Source organism: Hyla sarda, chromosome 4 (genome assembly GCF_029499605.1).
Source record: "Hyla sarda isolate aHylSar1 chromosome 4, aHylSar1.hap1, whole genome shotgun sequence".
In the NCBI taxonomy this organism is placed as follows: domain Eukaryota; kingdom Metazoa; phylum Chordata; class Amphibia; order Anura; family Hylidae; genus Hyla; species Hyla sarda.
In genome coordinates, this window is record NC_079192.1 from 259,151,145 (window position 1) to 259,167,044 (window position 15,900).

The 15,900-nt window shown below is 38.9% G+C and overlaps 1 protein-coding gene across 2 annotated transcripts in view; it reads left to right on the forward strand.

The window, feature by feature from the left end:
• SLC16A7 (solute carrier family 16 member 7) overlaps positions 1 to 7,956 on the forward strand; it is a 73,748-nt gene extending 65,792 nt beyond the window's left edge. The window contains exons 3-5 of one of the 2 annotated variants that reach the window (XM_056574026.1): positions 3,416 to 3,559; positions 4,155 to 4,958; positions 7,359 to 7,955. In XM_056574026.1, the coding sequence (XP_056430001.1) occupies positions 3,416 to 3,559; positions 4,155 to 4,958; positions 7,359 to 7,609 (1,199 nt within the window). In that variant the 3' untranslated portion in view covers positions 7,610 to 7,955. Of the gene's footprint in view, positions 1 to 3,415; positions 3,560 to 4,154; positions 4,959 to 7,358 lie in introns of both variants that reach the window. The other variant, XM_056574027.1, reaches the window with a different exon arrangement.
• Positions 7,957 to 15,900: the final 7,944 nt, after the last annotated feature.

Consider the following 15,900-nt stretch of genomic DNA (forward strand, 5'->3'; position numbering starts at 1 on the left):
CTTTCAAACTGTGCAGATTTTAGTCTGTGCAGCTTTCAGTGAGGCTCTTTGCAGCATTTAGTCTGTGCAGCGTTCAGTGAGGCTCTTTGCAGCTTTCAATCAACCTCAGTGCAAAGAAACACTTACTGAGTTTTGTCTCCTGCCATTACAAGCAGGAGACCAAAATCTGAGATTTTGACCAGACGGAATGTGTTCTGGCCAAGAAGGGAGACCCCTGGTGGCCAGAAGTATACAGCAGAAAAACTAACATAAAACTTTAAATTTTTCTAATGGAAGCCATTACAAAAGTTATTTATTTGGCATAAGGAATCAAATATTAAAAATCATGTTTAATGGCAGTACCCATTTAACCCCTTAAGGACCGGGGTTTTTTCCGTTTTTGCATTTTCGTTTTTTGCTCCTTGCCTTTAAAAAATCATACCTCTTTCAATATTGAACCTAAAAATCCATATGATGGCTTATTTTTTGCGCCACCAATTCTACTTTGTAATGACATCAGTCATTTTGCCCAAAAATCTACGGTGAAACGGAAAAAAAAATCATTGTGCGACAAAATTGAAAAAAAAAAACGCTGTTTTGTAACTTTTGGGGGCTTCCGTTTCTACGTAGTACATTTTTTGGTAAAAATGACACCTTATCTTTATTCTGTAGGTCCATACGATTAAAATGATACCCTACTTATATAGGTTTGATTTTGTCGAACTTCTGGAAAAAATCATAACTACATGCAGGAAAATTAATACGTTTAAAATTGTCATCTTCTGACCCCTATAACTTTTTTATTTTTCCGTGTATGGGGCGGTATGAGGGCTCATTTTTTGCGCCGTGATCTGAAGTTTTTAACGGTACCATTTTTGCATTGATAGGACTTATTGATGAATGAATTTTTTTGCGCGCACGCCATTGACCGAGCGGTTTAATTAATGATATATTTTTATAATTCGGACATTTATGCACGCGGTGATACCATATATGTTTATTTTTATTTTTATTTACACTCTGTTTTTTTTTTATTGGAAAAGGGGGGTGATTCAAACTTTTAATAGGGGAGGAGTTAAATGATCTTTATTCACTTTTTTTCACTTATTTTTTGCAGTGTTATAGGTCCCATAGGGACCTATAACACTGCACACACTGATCTCCTATGCTGATCACTGGTTTCTCATAAGAAACCAGTGATCAACGATTCTGCCGCATGACTGCTCATGCCTGGATCTCAGGCACTGAGCAGTCATTCGGCGATCGGACAGCGAGGAGGCAGGTAGGGGCCCTCCCGCTGTCCTGTCAGCTGTCCGGGATGCCGCGATTAGCCGTGGCTATCCCGAACAGCCCAACTGAGCTAGCCGGCAACTTTCCCTTTCACTTTTAGCCGCGCGGCTCAGCTCTGAGCGCGCGGCTAAAGGGGTAATAGCGCGCGGCGCCGCGATCGGCGTTACGCGCAATTAGAGGCGGGTCCCGGCTTCACTATGACGCCGGGCCCGCCGTGATATGACGCGGGGTTACTGTGTACCCCGCGTTATATCAGAAGAGCAGGACCAAGGACGTACCGGTACGTCCTTGGTCCTTAAGGGGTTAAAGGAAATCTGTCAGCTTCGTATCATGCTCCTAACACCCCTCCCAGTGTCAAAGAGGCTGTGTGATTCATAGAATACATAGTCCTTCCTGCTACAACCTTCTCTTCCGTGACTGACTGATGCGTATTGCTCAGTGCAGGAAGACAAGCTCTGTATGTCAATTATTCAAGGCAGGGAAAAGTGGGAGAGGAAGGAAGCGTGCATGACATCCTACGGCTCACGCAGCCTCTTTGACACTTAACCTCTCAACTCTAGGGCTGACAAATTCCATTTAAACTACAATTCAGATGCAATCCACAGAATTTCTTATAACACAAAATTCTATAAAAATGTCAACAAAAATATCAGTCAGCATTTATAGAGGGTCTGTTTCTAAACATAACATTTCATTGCAATTTGAAGAGTGTCTTTCAAAACAGTTACCATAAATTATAAAATTTAAAAAAGTAATAAAATGTTTATGTTTAAAATGTTTATGTTTAAAATGTATTGAAATGGTCACTGTCCTTTCAAACAACTTTCCTTGCTTAGTGTAACCTCTCCCTACTGTGCTGCTGTATGTACAGTGTACTGCTTCCTGTATCTATTCCCCTCCTCTCTCCCTTTAGTCTGCAGGATTGTTTTCAGCAGCAGCTCAGTGCTTAATGTAGCCTTCCTTTGCTACACAGCAGCTTGCAAAGAATGTGCATTAGTAATTCTCCCTCCTCATACCATCTATAGTACTGTAATGTATAAATCATTTTCCAGCACAGTGTTAGGCTGGGTTCACACTACATACAGCAGGTGGACCTAAAACCTCGCGCTCCCGTATGCCTTCGTATGCGCTCCCGTATGTCATTCATTTCAATGAGCCGGCCGGTGTGAAACGTTGACCACAGTTTTAGGTCTGGTTGTAAAAGCGCATACGGCGCAAAAATGAGCCGACCGGACCGAACGTTTCACTCCGGCCGGCTCATTGACTTGAATGACATACGGGAGCGCATACGAAGGCATACGGGAGTGCGAGGTTTTAGCTCCCCCCTGCCGTATGCGCTCCCGTATGGGAGAAAACGTAGTGTGAACCCAGCCTTAGCCTGTTTAGTGTACTTCCACCAGAACTATGTCATGGTATAGCAGAAAGGTGCTGTGTTGTCATTGGCCAGAGAGGTAAGGGAAAGGAAGCCTTGTGTGTACTACTAGCAAACAGCCTCCTGAAATGGAGAGAATGAGAAATAGTGCACCAATACTTTTCTTTTTCAAGTCATTTTGCCGGAAAATGAAAATATTTGAATATTGAAACTTTGACTACAAAAATTATTCTAAATTTTACATGATATTTGCATCTACAATTTCTGCCTTTTATCTTCAATTTCTGCCTTTTGATAAAAATAATCTGCCATTTTCCATTGCTCCAATTTGTAGTTTTTTTTACATATGGTTTTTTAGGTATACTATGCCTTTTTTTTAGTTACTGTTATGAATAATACCACACAGGGCAGCCTGTCTGCAAGTTTAAAGCCAGTCTGAAGGTTTCTCTAGTGATGCTGGAAGCTTGAACTATGGTGACAGCTTGGAAAAACACATTGGGGAGACTTATCAAAACCTGTTCAGAGGAAAAGTTATGAGTTGCCCATAGAAACCAATCAGATTGCTTCTTTCATTTCTCAAAAGGCCTCTGCAAAATGAAAGAAACAATCTGATCTGCTATGGGCAACTCAGCAACGCTTCCTCTGGACAGGATTTGATAAATCTCCCCCATTATTTTTATTAAACAAGGCATTTCATTTTATATCTTTTTTATTAATACAAAATCAAGTGCAGTACAATAACTTGAAACCAAAACTCTATTATTTACATTTTAGGTCCAATAAGTAGTATCCTGGTAAACAAATATGGTAGTCGTCCAATTGTACTAGCAGGAGGTTTGCTCTGCTCCTTAGGAATGATTTCCGCATCGTTCTGCAACAGTGTGCTTCAACTGTACATTTGTGTTGGTGTCATTGGTGGTAAGTAAAAATAACAATATTTCAAATTTTATCTATGGTACTGGCATAGAACTACATGTATAACAGAGTAGGTGTCATATATTATAAGACTGACATTATCTATTTACCTATAGAATAGTAGTTGTTCACAACCTCTTTTCATAAACCCTATAAGGACATGTGAACATTTTAGGGCCTATGATCTCAGGCAGACTTGGACCATCCATGCATTACCTAGATCACTATTTATTTAAATGTCTGGATAAATGCTGCTTTGTCTTATCAGTAACATTGGATTGTCAGATTTTAGAGAGTCTAGACCAACACTCTATTCATTGCTACCAGGGCTTTCACTATGAGAGAACCACTTTAAAATAAAATATGTTGATCTAATTGATATTATAAGCAGATATTAGCAGATATTTTAGAAGATAACAATAAGACAAACAATAATACAAAATAAAATATATCAATCTGCTTTCTGATTTCTGGGTGCAGATATTACATGGTGCCTGATACTTGTAGGTGGACATTTGTTTTTAAAGCTTTATATGGATTAATGTTTATTGTATTAATAATATAATCTATGTTGAATAATGTTTTCTTCTCCATGTAGGTTTTGGATTGGCATTTAATCTTCAACCCTCATTGACAATTATTGGGAAGTATTTTTTCAAAAAGCGTCCTATTGCAAATGGAATGGCTATGGCAGGAAGCCCCGTGTTTTTGAGCACATTGGCTCCTCTTAATCAATTTCTCTTCAATAGATTTGGATGGAAAGGAAGCTTTTTAATTTTAGGAGGTCTCCTATTAAACTGCTGTGTGGCCGGTTCCCTTATGAGGCCCATTGGACCTAAAGTCATAAAGAAAGATGAGGAGAAAGTGGACCAGAAAATCCCTGAGAAAAAGAAAGAAAAGTTATCAGTATGCCAGAATATTAACAAATATTTAGACTTATCACTCTTTAAACACCGTGGGTTTCTTATTTACTTATCTGGGAATGTTATTATGTTCCTAGGTTTTTTTGCTCCAATTGTTTTCCTGGCTCCCTATGCTAAGCATATGGGCATTGACCAATATTCAGCAGCATTTTTATTGTCTATCTTAGCTTTTGTAGACATGGTTGCAAGACCTACCATGGGAATGGTGGCAAACTCCAAATACATACGTCCAAGGATACAATATTTTTTCAGTTTTGCCATTCTATATAATGGTATTTGCCATGTTTTGTGCCCTCTTGCTAATGACTACACTGGATTAGTCATATACTCAGTATTTTTTGGGTTTGCTTTTGGTATGGTGAGCAGTGTATTATTTGAAACTTTGATGGACCTTGTTGGACCAGCAAGATTTTCCAGTGCTGTCGGACTTGTGACTATTGTGGAATGTTGCCCTGTTCTAATCGGGCCTCCTTTGGGAGGTAAGAATGCCTTTAACTGTTTTTCTATGCATAACAATAGTAAATTAAAGAGGTTTTCATTCCAACTCTAATTAGTGTTGGATTGCTCGGTGATGCCCAAATGATCAAGAGAACAGATGTTCATGTCTGCTTTTTGAGTGGCAGCTGGGTATGCACATTTTTAGTGGGAAAACCTCATATATATATATATATATATATATATATATATATATATATAAATATGTCAAAATTATAGCATCAAATCTGCTGATTATTATATTTATTAGGATCTGGTGATGCTGCATTGTAAGAAATATCAAAATGTATGGGCATGTGTAGCCACATTCAGGTTATTTTACATATTTTTTAAGCCGAGAATAGATTTAAAAAAGAAAAACTGTCTTTTGTACATGCTCATCATGTATGTCCTTTTCTTGGCTTTGCCTTCAAAACCTGCATAGGAACCTGAGTATAAAAACACATATATTTATATAGTATGAATAAATGTATAGTTTATTACTATAAAATTGCATATTCCTAATGAACTGACATTTTGTAACTTAAAAATGTGCAATATTTAAGAATACAAAAAGAAAAAGTGGTCGCTGATGTGGTTGCATGATTGACACTGAATATGGCGGTCAGGCAGATCTGACAGACCAGAGAGTAGTAACTATGAACAGAATACAGTAAGGGTATATTAACACGATGGAATTTCCATGCCAAATTCTACATTAGAATTCTGCACAGAGATTCTGCAGCAACAGATTACCAATGATATCAATGGGATTCTGCTTCACAGTTCCCATGGCATAATTTCCACACTAGGGAAATTCAAATTCCAGTCTACGCAGAAAAAATATCCTTTTTGCAGAGTCCACAAGAAAACGCATTTCTGTGTATAAGATGGCACAATTCCAGCATACTTCTGTCTGGGGAATGTAAATGAAAGAGATAGGCACTGCAAATATATCCTACGTGGGTCCAACAAGTTGCCAAGTCCAAAATGTTACAAAAGAAAGTCTGGGGAATGTCTGCTCAGAAATTTACAAGCAGACATTCTCGTGTGTGAACATAACCTTAGAAGGGCTGATTGGCATACTAAACTCAGGACAGAAACTGCCTGAGGCTTCTGTGATGATGATGATGTCATGTCATGTCTCTCCCCCATTCACGTCTATGGGAGGGCCTGTGATGGCTAGTACACCGCCATCATTCTTCCTTCCATAGACATGAATGGAGGGGGCATGGTGGCTGTGTTCACCAGTCATTTGGCTCTGCACGGAGTTCGCTCCATGCACGGGAGGACTGGGGTGTCGCAGCAGATATTGCGGCGGTCCCCAGCGGCCAAACCCCCCTCGATCATAACATGTCTAGCAGCGGAGTACTCTTTTAACCACAAAATGAAATGCAGGTATAATGTACTGCAAAACACAATACACTGTTAATAGGATTTAGCGAAATAATGCTATGTAAAGTATAGCTAATATTCCAATCAACCCTTAAGCAACTGTACATGTCCCTGCATACAGTATAGCCAGAAAATTCTAATCTACATTTTTTTGGTTCCACCCCTATCCCCACCCTGATGATTTCTGTAAATGTTTATTATTATTTTTCTTGCCTGCAATTTCTGGCATGGTGTTAAGGCACCCAAAAGTTTCATCAGCCAGATCGTGACTGATCCATCATCTATAGGATTGTTTATAAGAACGTCACCATGAGCAACAGGCCAGTCTAAAATGGTCTGATCAAGAGAAGAACAGTTAAACAGAAAATCACACAAAATTGTCTTGCGCAAAGTGGCAGATGATTGACAGAATTTTGCAGATCTTTCCACATACTTGTGTTTTCGGCCAACTCTGTCTGAAATAACTCAATCCTGATATAACACATTTTTGGCAGACAATGATTGATTATTCACAAATATTTTTAAACAATTCACGTAGACCATTTGAGCTGGCTTTAATATGGTATATGAGCAGTTTAAGAGTCACATTGTGTGCTCTGGCCAATTACCTGTCCCCCTTTTCCCTTTCATAATTTTAGAAGAAATCAATTCACCCCATATGTTTTAAATGTTGATGGGAGATTTAGGGATTGTGTCATTTTAACATCTGGTTATTTAGGATCTTCTTGTTTTCTTATATTTGGGCAAGACTTATCTGGGGAGTGTTAAGTCACTGTACAGTATGTGTCACAAATGGTCCCACTATTTAAAATCACAATCTGAAAACAGCATGCAAAACATATAATGTTGTGTACTTGTGATTTGTAATTAGAAACAGATCTATAAAAATGTATTTACAAAAAATGTATGTGCTGGATTACTCTAATTGCTGCTTATTTGCAGCCATTTTGTTTAATAATATTTACACTATAGCGAAATTTTTAAATAATGATATTATTTTTGTCTTTTAGGTTGGCTGGTGGATTTAACTGGGAACTATAAATACATGTACTTTGTATGTGGCACGATTGTGATTTTTGCAAGTATATGGTTATTTATTGGTAATGCCATTAACTACAGACTACTAGCAAAGGAGAAAATAGCAGCAGAACAAAAAAATGGTACAAAGGAGGCAGAACCATTGAACAGCCCTGATCCCATTGGAGTCACCCATAAACCTAATGCACCGGCCAATTCCTCAGACAGGGAAACTAGTATATGACATGGACTATTATTTAATGAATCATATGCACATATTTTATAGAACTCTATGCTGATTAATGGTTATTGTGAGTCTGACAGGTAAACATTGCTGCATTGAATTTATATACTGTACCATAAAGCCATGAAATGTTACTAAGTTTAGGGACACTTGCCAAAAATCCCATATTATATATATTTAAAAAGTAAAAAAAAACAATCTTATAAAATAATATTTTACTTGATCTCATGTTGATATCAAGTATTTAATCACCTGAAACGTAAATAAGCCTTTCATGGGATTTGAGAAATTTGACAGGTTTATCCTTTTTATTTGTAACACTGAAATACAACTGTAATAAATAAGAATATAAATATTATGCTATCACTATTACACATTTCAGTCACATTTTCAGATGTGTTAACATATTTTGTATTATTTTTATGATAACCTGGGAAAGAAATGAACATCCTCTTTCTATCTATTTATCTATCTATCTGATATCCACAGAGAGGCAGCATTAAAGAAAATGGTTCATTTATTCACCCATTAGGGCAAATAAAAAGCTGCATTTCGATCTTATGGTAATATTAAAATGTTGATATTTATTTTGCACAAATGGGTGACTATGCAAACACCTTTTTGACCCCTGCTGCCTCTCTTCTACTTGTTAATATTAGATTGTCTAAAGAGCTATAGGGCCCATAAGGACTATAGGTCCAAGCACAATGCGATTCTGTTTGCTATAACTATATATATATATATATATATATATATATATATATATATATATATATATTTATTAGGAACGTCTTCAGACCCATTACATTTTATAATGTGAACTTGTGCCAAAAAGTTAATTTCAAAGTTACAGCAACATGTATGACTATGTATAAAGATAATACCCAGTGGGTAAGTAACAGGTGGAAAACACATGCTGCACTAGCAAATTTTTTATGATTTTTGGATGCAGATGCCTGCCGGTGTTTATATGTACACAGATATTGGAAGATGCAATGGTTTTTTGCGAGTGGTCCAAAAATTATCCCTTTTTGGGAGTAGCAACAGGTTTTGTGCCTAGAAAGTGAAGAAGCAATGGATTTTTACAAGCTGCGAAAAATTATTCCCATTTTGGGGCGTAGCAACAGGATTGGCATCCTAAAAAGTGAACAAAAGTGACACAAAACCTCTTTATACTGCTTTTTATAAATTAGTGTAAGAAAAACTGGCACACTCTACTTCCAATTAAAACATATTTTTTGCACCGACAAAGCAGATGCAGAACACATGATGCTTTGCTACAATTATTATATTTGTAAGGTCCTACTTCTATCTGTGTTGTTCACTGCTTAGTGACCCTCACAGAGATCTTCAACTTACACCTGCTATAGGCTACATAGGCTTTTATAGTGAGTGACTATAAGATTACAGTTATACTGCCTCCTGATTGGCTAATAGAGCTATTTGAAAGGCATTATGGGCTACCCTGAGGTCATGTGATCCTTCCTCCTTCTCCTTTGTGCAATGTTATTATTATATTAATTCTTATGTATTTATGTCTTACAATACCTTATTTTCCGGCGTATAAGATGACTGGGCGTAGAAGACGACCCCCAACTTTTACAGTTTAAATATGGAGTTTGGAATATACTCGTCATATAAGGCTACCCCTCTATCGCGATGTACGGTATCTTACCATTGTTCCCCCACACTAGGTTGTCAGCATAGTTCTCCAACACTAGATAAGCAGCATAGTTCCTACTACATTAGGTTGTCAGCATAGTTCCCCCCACATTAGGTTGTCAGAATAGTTCCCCCCACATTAGGTTGTCAGCATAGTTCCCCCTACATTAGGTTGTCAGCATAGTTCCCCCACATTAGGTTGCCAACATAGTTGCCCCTACATTAAATTGTCAGCATAGTTCCCCCCACATTAGGTTGTCAGCATAGTTCCTCCACATTAGGTTGCCAGCATAGTTCCCCCTACATTAAAGGGTACCACTCATCAAAAAAACTTTGATATATTATAGATTAATGTATGCAGAATAACTTTACAATTGCATGTTATTAAAAAATATGCTTCTTTCTATTTAATTTTCCACTTTGAAGAAATGACCTCTAGGGGTCTCCCTACAAGTCCTGGCAGCAAGCATTTCAGACTCATGCTGGAGTCCTAAACACTATGAGCTGCCAGTCTGCTTTGTTCACAAAGGAGAACACTCAGAGCTGCCAGCCTGCTTTGTTCACAGTCTGTTTGGCTGTGAACAAAGCAGGCTGGCAGCTCTGAGTGTTTAGGACTCCAGCATGAGTCAGAAATGCTTGCTGACAGGACTGATCGGGAAAAATACAATAGAAAGAAGCATATTTTTCATTAACATGCTATTGGAAAGTTATTCAACATTCATTAATCTAAAATATATCAAAAGTTTATTTGATGAGAGGTACCCTTTAAGTTGTCAGCATAGTTCCCCCCACATTATGTTGTCAGCTTAGTTCCCCCCACATTAGTTTGTGAGCATAGTTCACTCTACATTATGTTGTCAGCATAGTTCCCCCACATTAGGTTGCCAGCATAGTTCCCCCTACATTAAGTTGTCAGCATAGTTCCCCCCACATTAGGTTGTCAGCATAGTTCCTCCACATTAGGTTGGCAGTATTGTTCCCCCCCACATTAGGTTGGCAGCATAGTTTCCCAACATTAGGTTATCAGCATAGTTCCCCCACATTAGGTTGTCAGCATAGTTCCCTCACATTAGGTTGTCAGCATAGTTCCCCCATATTAGGTTATCAGTATACTTCCAACACATTAGGTTGGCAGTATAGTTCCCCCACATTAGGTTGGCAGCATAGTTCCACCACAGTAGGTTGGCAGTTTTGTTTCCCCATATTAGGTTGGCAGTATAGTTCCCCAACATTAGGTTGTCAGCATAGTTCCCCCACATTAGGTTATAGTTCCCCCACATTAGGTTGGCAGTATAGTTCCCCCCACATTAGGCTGGAAGTATACCCCCACATTAGGTTGTAGTTCCCCACTTTAGGTAGACAGTGGACCCCCACATTAGGTTGTAGTTCCCCCACATTAGGTTGGCAGTATACCCCCACATTAGGTTGACAGTATAGTTCCCCCCCACATTTGGTAGGATGTGGACCCCATAGCATACAGCCTTCAGTCATATACAGTGTATGGCTGGAGGCTGTATGGCTGTGTACTGCCCCACTTCAGTGCTCCAACCATCGCTCCTCCGGTCAGGGGTCATGATATACTGCTATGGCCTATAGGCCATGGCAGTAGGTCCTGGGACTGGAGGAGCGGTGGTCAGAGCACTGAAGATGACGGGCCGCTGGTAACTTACCATGCGAGCGCTTCCTCGCTGCTCCGCTCCGCTCTGCCATTTCTATGGGTGCACGCACAGACATCAGTGACGTCCCTGCGTGCACTACCTCCCGGCGGCACCTGCGTTTTTAAAGTTAACACGGGGCCGCAGAAAGATAACCGGGAAATCCTTGTGTCCCGAAAAGAACTTTCGGGACACAGGGATGCCCCTAATATGACAGGGGAAATTAATCTCGGCTGGGACACCCAGGGTATGGACAATCCATACCCCGGGCGTCCCGATGTACTGAGAAAATTTTACCAGGTTAAAAAGTCATCTTCTACACCGGAAAATACAGTACTTTGTTGGAAAACATCTCCAACATGATATTGACAAATGTCATAATTTACATATGAATGCAAAAAATGTGATGCCCCAATCCTGTCAAACCAATCCCCCCCCCCTCAACTAGTGAGAGAAAAAAATGTCTTATCATTTCTCCCATATTTTCCTGCCTAAAGCAGTTTTCCCTCTCAAGATGGCAAGAGGGGGAAAGAAAAGAAGCTTCTCTATAAACTTTTTAAGTGTAGAGTAATTCTTCAACATATCCACTAAAACACATAACTTTGGTTCTAGTGGTTAAGCTTCCCCAGTTTGTTACTCCATGCCACAAACTAATTACATGGGGGCACCCCCAAATCATATGAATAAAATCTTGGGCACCTATCTTGTTATTTAATACCCATTTTGAAAAAAGACTATAAGGGGAATAATATAGTTTAAGAATAATTTATAACTGAATAATTATATGGTTTCCTCTGGTTAATTGGGCCAAGATCCCCCCCCCCCCCCGACCTTAATAGGTTACCACATTTTACATGGTTAACGCTTTCGGTAAAATCTTTTCATTAAAAACAAAATACTCTTTTTTTGACACAAAATCTACATTTTTATTATTTAATTTGTCTGGAGATACAGCATTTGGGTATTGGTATTGAGCATGTGATAAGCGGTGCCTGGTTTCCTCCAGACATGATGTTCAGCATTGAGCAAAAAACATTATTCTAGGTTTCATCAGACCAGAGAATCTTTTTTATTTTTTACAATCTCCAGGTAGACTGAGGAAAGGCTCATTCTGGTCACTCATAAAGCCCAGAGCCATTAAGCCCAAATTAGTGGAGTGCTGCAGTGATGGTTGACATTCTGAAAGTTTCTCCCATCTGCACACAGGATCTTTGGAGCGTAGACATAATGATCATTGGGCTTTTAGTCACCTCTCTTACCAAGAACCTTCCACTCTGATAACTTAGTTTAGTGGGGTGGCCAGCTCAACGAAGAGTCCTGGTTGTTCCAAACTTCTATTTAAGAATTATGGAATGCTCTTGAGAATTTTCAGTGCAGCAGACATTTTTTTTCTACCCTTCTCAAGATCTATGTCCCCACACAATCCTGTCTCTGAGCTCTATAGGCAGTCCTTTCTACCTCATGGCTTGTTTTTTTTGTTGTTGCTATATTATGCATTATTAGTTGCAAGATCTTATATAGACAGGACTATTTATTTTCAAATCCTGTCCGACCGACTAAATTTACCACAGGTGACTCCAATCTCATAGATGATCCAGTGGAATAGGAAGCCTCAAGGGCTAAATTTCAATTGTTATAGAAATACAATTGCAAAATGTTTAGCATTCTGGTTTCAATTTTTCATTATAGGGTATTAAGTTTAGATTGATGGGAGAATAGTGATTAAAAAGGATAGAACAAAATTATAGCCTCAGTATTCATAACCAAGAGAACATTAAACATTTTACAATAATGTACACACATCTATCTAAGTTTTATCTATACACTGCAAATGTTGAAAGTGATTTCCACTGGTAACAAGGCAGATGTGTAGGTGGTAGCCCAATTATGTCCATACATAAGCCAGCATATCCTTGGATATGGACTCCACTTCTTTAGTGATGCTCTGTCTCAGATCATTTAGATGGTGCGGTTGAGGGGTGAAATACACTAAGTCCTTAACCCCTTAACGATCACGGACGTAAATGTACGTCATGGTTTGGCGGGACTTCCCGCACCAGCACGTACATTTAGGTCCTGTGTACAAACGCGAGCATCGGAACGGTGCTCGCGCCATACACGGCAGGTTCCGGCTGCTAGTAGCAGCTGGGGACCCACCCGTAATGGCTGACATCCGCAATTGCACGGATGTCCGCCATTAACCCCTCAGATGCCATGATCAATACAGATCACGGCATGTGCGGCAGTGCGGTACTTTGAATGGATGATCGGATCACCCGCAGCGCTGCCGCGGCGATCCGATCATCCAGCATGGCGGCCGGAGATCCTCTCACCTTGCTCCGGCCATCTCCCGGGGTCTTCTGCTCTGGTCTGCGTTCGAGCAGACCAGAGCAGAAGATGACCGATAATACTGAGCAGTGCTATGTCCTATACATAGCACTGAACAGTATTAGCAATCAAAGGATTGCTATGAATAGTCCCCTATGGGGACATAAAAAGTGTAAAATAAAAGTTGAAAAATGTAAAAATAAAAAGTTAAAAAAAGTTAAAAATCCCCTCTCCCAATAAAAATTGTCAGTTTTTCCCATTTTACCCCCAAAAAGCGTAATTTAAAAAAAAATAAACATATTTGGTATTGCCGCGTGCATAAATGTCCATACTATCAAAATATAATGTTAATTATCCCGTACGGTGAATGGCGTAAACGTAACAAATAAATAAAAAGTCCAAAAATGCTGCTTTTTTGTCACATTTTATTTTAAAAAATTAATAAAAAATTATCTAAAAGTTTTATATATGCAAATGTGATATTGATAAAAAGCACAGACGATGGCGCAAAAAATAAGCCCTCATACCACCATATATATGGAAAAATGAAAAAGTTATAGGTGGTCAAAATAGGGCGATTTTAGATTACAGATTTTGTACAAAAAGATTTAGATTTATTTTATGCGGTACAAAAATATAAAAGTATCTAGCCATGGGTATCATTTTAATTGTATTGACCCACAGAATAAAGAACACATGTCATTTTTACCGTAAAGTGTATAGTGGGAAAACAAAACCCTCCAAAATCGCAAAATTGTGGTTTTCATTTAAATTTCCTTCCTAAATTTTTTTTGGGGGGTTCGCCGTACATTTTATGGTAAAATGAGAGGTTTCATTACAGAATGCAATTGGTCACGCAAAAAACAAGCCCTTATATGGCTCTGTAGATGGAAATATAAGGGAGTTATGGATTTTAGAAGGCGAGGAGGAAAAAACGAAAACGCAAAAATAAAATTGGCCTGGTCCTTAAAGGAGAACTCCAGAACATTAAAAATGTCGCCCATACTGCCGGCAGTAAAAAAATAAAGATGTACATACCTTCCTCCTCTCCCCCTGGGCCTTCGGAAGCCGTGATCCACTTCCTGGTTGCCGGTGGTCGGAGAGTCTTACTGCGCTCAGCCAATCACCGGCCGCAGTGAATTCCCGACTCGGCTGGCGATAGGCTGAGCGGCAGTGTGACGTTTTCGACCCCGGCAGCAGGTGCCAGTGTAGTGAAGGATTTTGTGTCCTGAAGCGTTTTCACACTGCCGCTCAGCCTATCGCTGGCCGAGTCGGCTGAGTGCAGTATGATTCATCCGACCACCGGCAACCAGGAAGTGGATCACGGCAGAGACCGGAGACAGTTACCGGAGGCCCCGGGGGAGTGGAGGAAGGTATGTACATCTTTATTTTTTTGCTGCCGGCAGTATGGGCGACAATTTTTATATTCCGGAGTTCTCCTTTAAGGTGAAAATGGGCTTGGTCCTTAAGGGGTTAAGGTAGCTGTACAGAAAGAAGTTGCAGCATGTTAGATGTGGTGAGCATGGAGACCAGCGCAACACTGGTTAATGATTGGAAGGGGCAGTATATATTTCCAGTAGTTTTATTCAGGTATCAGTGAACATCCAAATGAGAATGTGGATGTGCACCATGCTGCTGAAAGACTATCTATCTATCTATCTATCTATCTATCTATCTATCTATCTTTATATATGGTTCTGTGCTGCCACTACAGGTAATTTATGCTGCTGGGACATTGTTCCTTTAATACACAAAGGGATGTTGCTTAGGCTTCATGCACATGGCAGAACCATATAAAAGTCTAATATGGCCCTAAAGATTGCTATAGGTGCCATACTTAAACTTCATACAATTCGGAGGATCAAGCCTACTGTATATATAAATATATATATATATATATATATATATATATATATATATGTATATATATATATATATATATATATATATATGTGTGTGTGCGTGTGTGTGTGCAGATGCCTCCAGTCATATAATGAAAAACATATTTGTAAATACAGAAACATTATAACAAATTCCCCACTGTCTGTAATAACATTAAAATTACCTTGATTATGGTCTTTTATGTTTTTTGTTAAGTCAATTGAGTTTAAGGAACTCCAAAAGAAATATCCTAAACTACATTTATTGGTAAATTCCAAATGTGTATTTTTATCTTTGTCCAAATTGCATACAATGCTATAAATGGGGCAAACAGGTGCATAGCGAGGACTAATACACTTAGCAATATAGGGGGAGATTTATCAAAACCCGTGCAGAGGAAAAGTTGCCCAGTTGCCCATAGCAACCAATAAGCTTGCTCCTTTCATTTTTAACAAGGCCTCTGCAAAATGAAAGAAGTGATCTGATTGGTTGCTATGGGCCACTTTTCCTCTGCACAGGTTTTTAAAAATCTCCCTCATAATAGATAGAACTATTAAGACACCTGTGGACTTACAGTGGGGGAATAAATAGAAAGATAATAACTATATATTCAGAATCAGTGTATTTTATGCTATAAGCTTATTACTATATTACTATGGGGAGGTGTTATGGCACAAAAATCTCTGAAATCAGATTATGATGTGCTAGAAAGGAAACATATCATGGTGATACGTCCAATAGGTTTTTACACCAAATCATACTGTG